We start from the raw sequence: 3,595 nt of genomic DNA, 5'->3' as shown, positions 1-3,595 counted from the left end.
ATGCAGAATTTTCATTCAAAATCTTGAGCTAATGTGATTCGATTGAAGATTTGAGAGAAAATTGAAGTAAAATTACAGTGATGGAGGTTCGAACAGGAGAGAGAAAGAAAAAAGTAGAGAGAGAAAATGATGTAGAAAGAGTTGGAATTAAAAGCAGTGCGTTTTTTTTCCTCTCAATGTACATTCATAAATCACTTAATCTCTACAGTCCATATCTTAATTCAATGGTGGAGATTACTTCTCACACTTCTCATCTTAAGAGAGCTTCTCACGTGAACCCAAATCTATATATATATGAAACAGAGGTAGTATACAGTCAATATTATTCTTGTTGAAATTCTGTTATCGGTGTGTGGATGTTTCTTATCTTATGCTTATGAAGTCTAATTTATAAATATTTCAAAAGTACATATGTTTCTTTTATGAATTATTTGTAAACATAACAAGCATGAGAAGTGTATTCAAGTTTGAATATATACATTTTTTTTTACTAAACGTAATTTTATAACACTTTTAAGCTAATCTTTATTTAATTATGATAGAATTCTATTTAACACAACCTACATTATTATTTAAATTTGAGAAAGTAACTTGATCATTTCTTTGTGAGGCTTAAACTTGGCTTGCAAAGGCTTGGCTTTCCACATACTAACTCCAACCTTTTCTTCAAAGTCTACTTCTTCCTCACCACTCTCCCATTCAAAGCACTGTATTAACGACCCCACTGTAAATCCGACGACTCGTGTTGCCATGTTCTCGCCAGGACAAGCTCTCCGCCCTGAGCCAAAGGGCATGAACTGATATCCAACTCGATCACCTTCGACATTTTCAAATCTCTCAGGCTTAAATTTACTTGGTTCATCCCAAACATTAGGGTCATTTTGAATGGCCCATAAATTCAAAGTTAGCATGGTGCCTTTAGGAATGTGATACCCTCCAACAACACAATCTTCCGAGGACTCGTGTGGTGGTAGAATGGGAGCGACAGGGTACATTCGTAGAGTCTCGTTAATTATGCAATGAAGGTAAGGAAGATGTTGAAGGTCTTGCTCCTCAATCAAGCGATCACGTCCAACGTGCTCGTCAATTTCTTTCTTTGCTTTGTTATAACATTCAGGATGTTTTAGTAACAATGCTACTGCCCATTCAATTGTGCTTGATGATGTTTCTGTCCCGGTTAACAATAATATCTGGTAAAATTGAGAAAATTAATATTAAAAATGTTGGAAAAAGTTGCATATTGCGTTGTGTGATATAATTCTGACTACTACTTCGTAAATCAAGATAAGATGTTCAAAGTTTTGTACTCCATATTCATCAACTTAATATGTTCAAAGTTTTATACTCCGAATTCATCTAACTTAATAATAAGTTAATTGTATTATTTTTGCTACTTAAAAATCAAAATTCTTATTCTACTAAGCAAGTAAGCTTCCAATATAATCATCTAGTTAAAAAGTTACATATTGCCTTGTTAGATGTAATTAAATGTTTGATCTATTACCTTGTAATTTCATCTAATTTATCAATTTCACGTCAATTTCATATTGTTGATAAACATTGCCTTATTAATGAACGAATGGGCCTACCTAAATAAGACCTCTACTATAAGTCCAATAGCTAAATTTTAATAAGCCCAAATATAATTCTATAATAATGATACCCCACAGTTGAGAATTTTCAAAAGTAGACATTAAAAAAAAATAAAAAAAAAATAAAACCTCTAGTATTTGACTCAGTATAGTAATTGAATTTTTTAAAAGTTAATATCGAGACGAATCAAGTTAAATCCCACATGACTATATTTATCCTTATAAATAAATAAAAAAAAATTGATTAAAGCCTATAGGGTTAAAGTTCAAATAATGTAGTAACTAAAAAAAAACGAGAAAGTAAAAAGTAGTCGTAGACTCATACCTGAACAAGGCCTTTGATGATATCATCAGAAAAGTAAGAAAGATCAGTACTCTGAAGTCCAAGCAAAACCTGAATCAAATTCTTTTTCTTGTTGTTCAACTTACTATCATCACCATCATTATTTTCCTCCATTGTTTTACCTCGTTGTTCATCCACCAATTCTTGTAAATACTTGTCATATTTAACAAATACAGCCTTACATCTTTTCTCAGCTGCCTTATTCAACCCCAGATACTTAAAAAAGGGGAAAAGATCTCCTGCACTAAAAGCACCACCAATAGCCAACAACTCTTTCAACAACATCTTAAATCTCTTCCCTTCTTCGGTCTCTACCGCCTCACCGTATATCCTCTTCCCTGCAATCGTCCTCATCATTATGTTATTCGTAAGCTCCAGGAGTGCCGGCTTAATCTCTATTGTACGATCCCCGCCTTCGGCTGCATGATCATTAATGCGTTTAGCGAGTGATCGTACTTCCTCGGCTCGTATATCAGCTAACAAATGGAGCCGGTGAGGGGATAAGATTTCAGTGGCCGCGATCCTACGGTGGTTACGCCATAGTGGACCGTATGGGGCCCACAGAATGGTGGTGTAGTCATACCCTAGGATCTTGGCACCTATGAGACGGGGACGGTTGGCAAAGATGATGTCGTTGTGGTGAAGACAGTCCTCGGCAGCTGATGCTGACGAGACTAGGAGAGCTCGGCGGAACCCGAGCCAGAGTTGGACCACCGGACCGTAGCGGTCCGAGACCTTAACTAGGGTCCGGTGGATTTGGGCAGGGTTCTTTAGGAGGTAGAGATGACCTAAGATTGGTATGGTTGGAAAGGGTGTGGGTGGATGATTCTGAAACTTGTGTAATATTTTTTTTGTGAATATGTAAGAGACTAAGAATATAGCAGCGTAAAATAGCATATTTTGATCTATTTCTAATGATATGTGTTGTTTCAATTTGGTAAATAATTTGATGGTTTGTATAATACTCTGTTTTGATGAAGATCAAATTATATATAATAAAGCCAATAAAGGTGCCCTAGTACAATTTGGCTATCTTGGTCGTGGTCAGCCAAGACTTTTCTACATACCCGGCCATCGTGACCCACAATGTTGATAATTTGACTCAAATCATGAAGACTTGTGATTGAGAAACCGGGGGGCTGTTCTCAAATGGCACTTTCGAAATTATTTGAACAATAAAGTGGTCCATTTTGCTGACTTAATGTGCAAAAAAAAAAAAACCATTTAATGAGTTGTATAGTTTGTAACACTATTCACGGTGTTAATTTCCCATTGTGAGACTGTTGTCTCCTTCCTCCCTTCCTTCTTCCTTCCTCAACAAACAACAATGGTGGATTCCACTTAACACCACAACAAGCACCATCCTCAACACTACCAACACCACCATTTTTGGCTTTTTCGGCGGCAAAGCCGCCGAATTTAACGATAAAGCCCTAATAAAAATATAAACATTATGGCATGGTTAACCCCAAAGGGTAGGTGTTTGTTGTTTGCTTGTGAGTTTTCCTTTCTTCATTGAATTCCTCAACCTTCATTGTTGTAGAAATATTCAAGTTCCATTTTAATGGTGGGTTTAGTTCTAGTGTCCGTAACGTCTACTTTCACAGATTTAACTTGTCTAATAAGAAAAAAAATTTGAATGACATAAATGCCCATAAAG

General features: G+C 35.9%; 1 protein-coding gene across 1 annotated transcript; it reads right to left on the bottom strand.

Annotated features, from left to right (window-relative positions):
- Nucleotides 1–304: 304 nt before the first annotated feature.
- Nucleotides 305–2,907, bottom strand: LOC110719969 (isoflavone 3'-hydroxylase-like; the record flags this gene model as incomplete). Its single annotated transcript, XM_021898971.1, has 2 exons — nucleotides 305–1,190; nucleotides 1,918–2,907. Coding segments are annotated over 2 exons (1,608 nt in total), but the record flags the coding sequence as incomplete, so codon positions are not given.
- Nucleotides 2,908–3,595: the final 688 nt, after the last annotated feature.

This window comes from Chenopodium quinoa, unplaced genomic scaffold (genome assembly GCF_001683475.1).
Source record: "Chenopodium quinoa cultivar QQ74 unplaced genomic scaffold, ASM168347v1, whole genome shotgun sequence".
Classification (NCBI taxonomy): domain Eukaryota; kingdom Viridiplantae; phylum Streptophyta; class Magnoliopsida; order Caryophyllales; family Amaranthaceae; genus Chenopodium; species Chenopodium quinoa.
The sequence above is the reverse complement of the archived record's forward strand: the minus strand, read 5'-3'. Positions and strand labels throughout refer to the sequence as shown.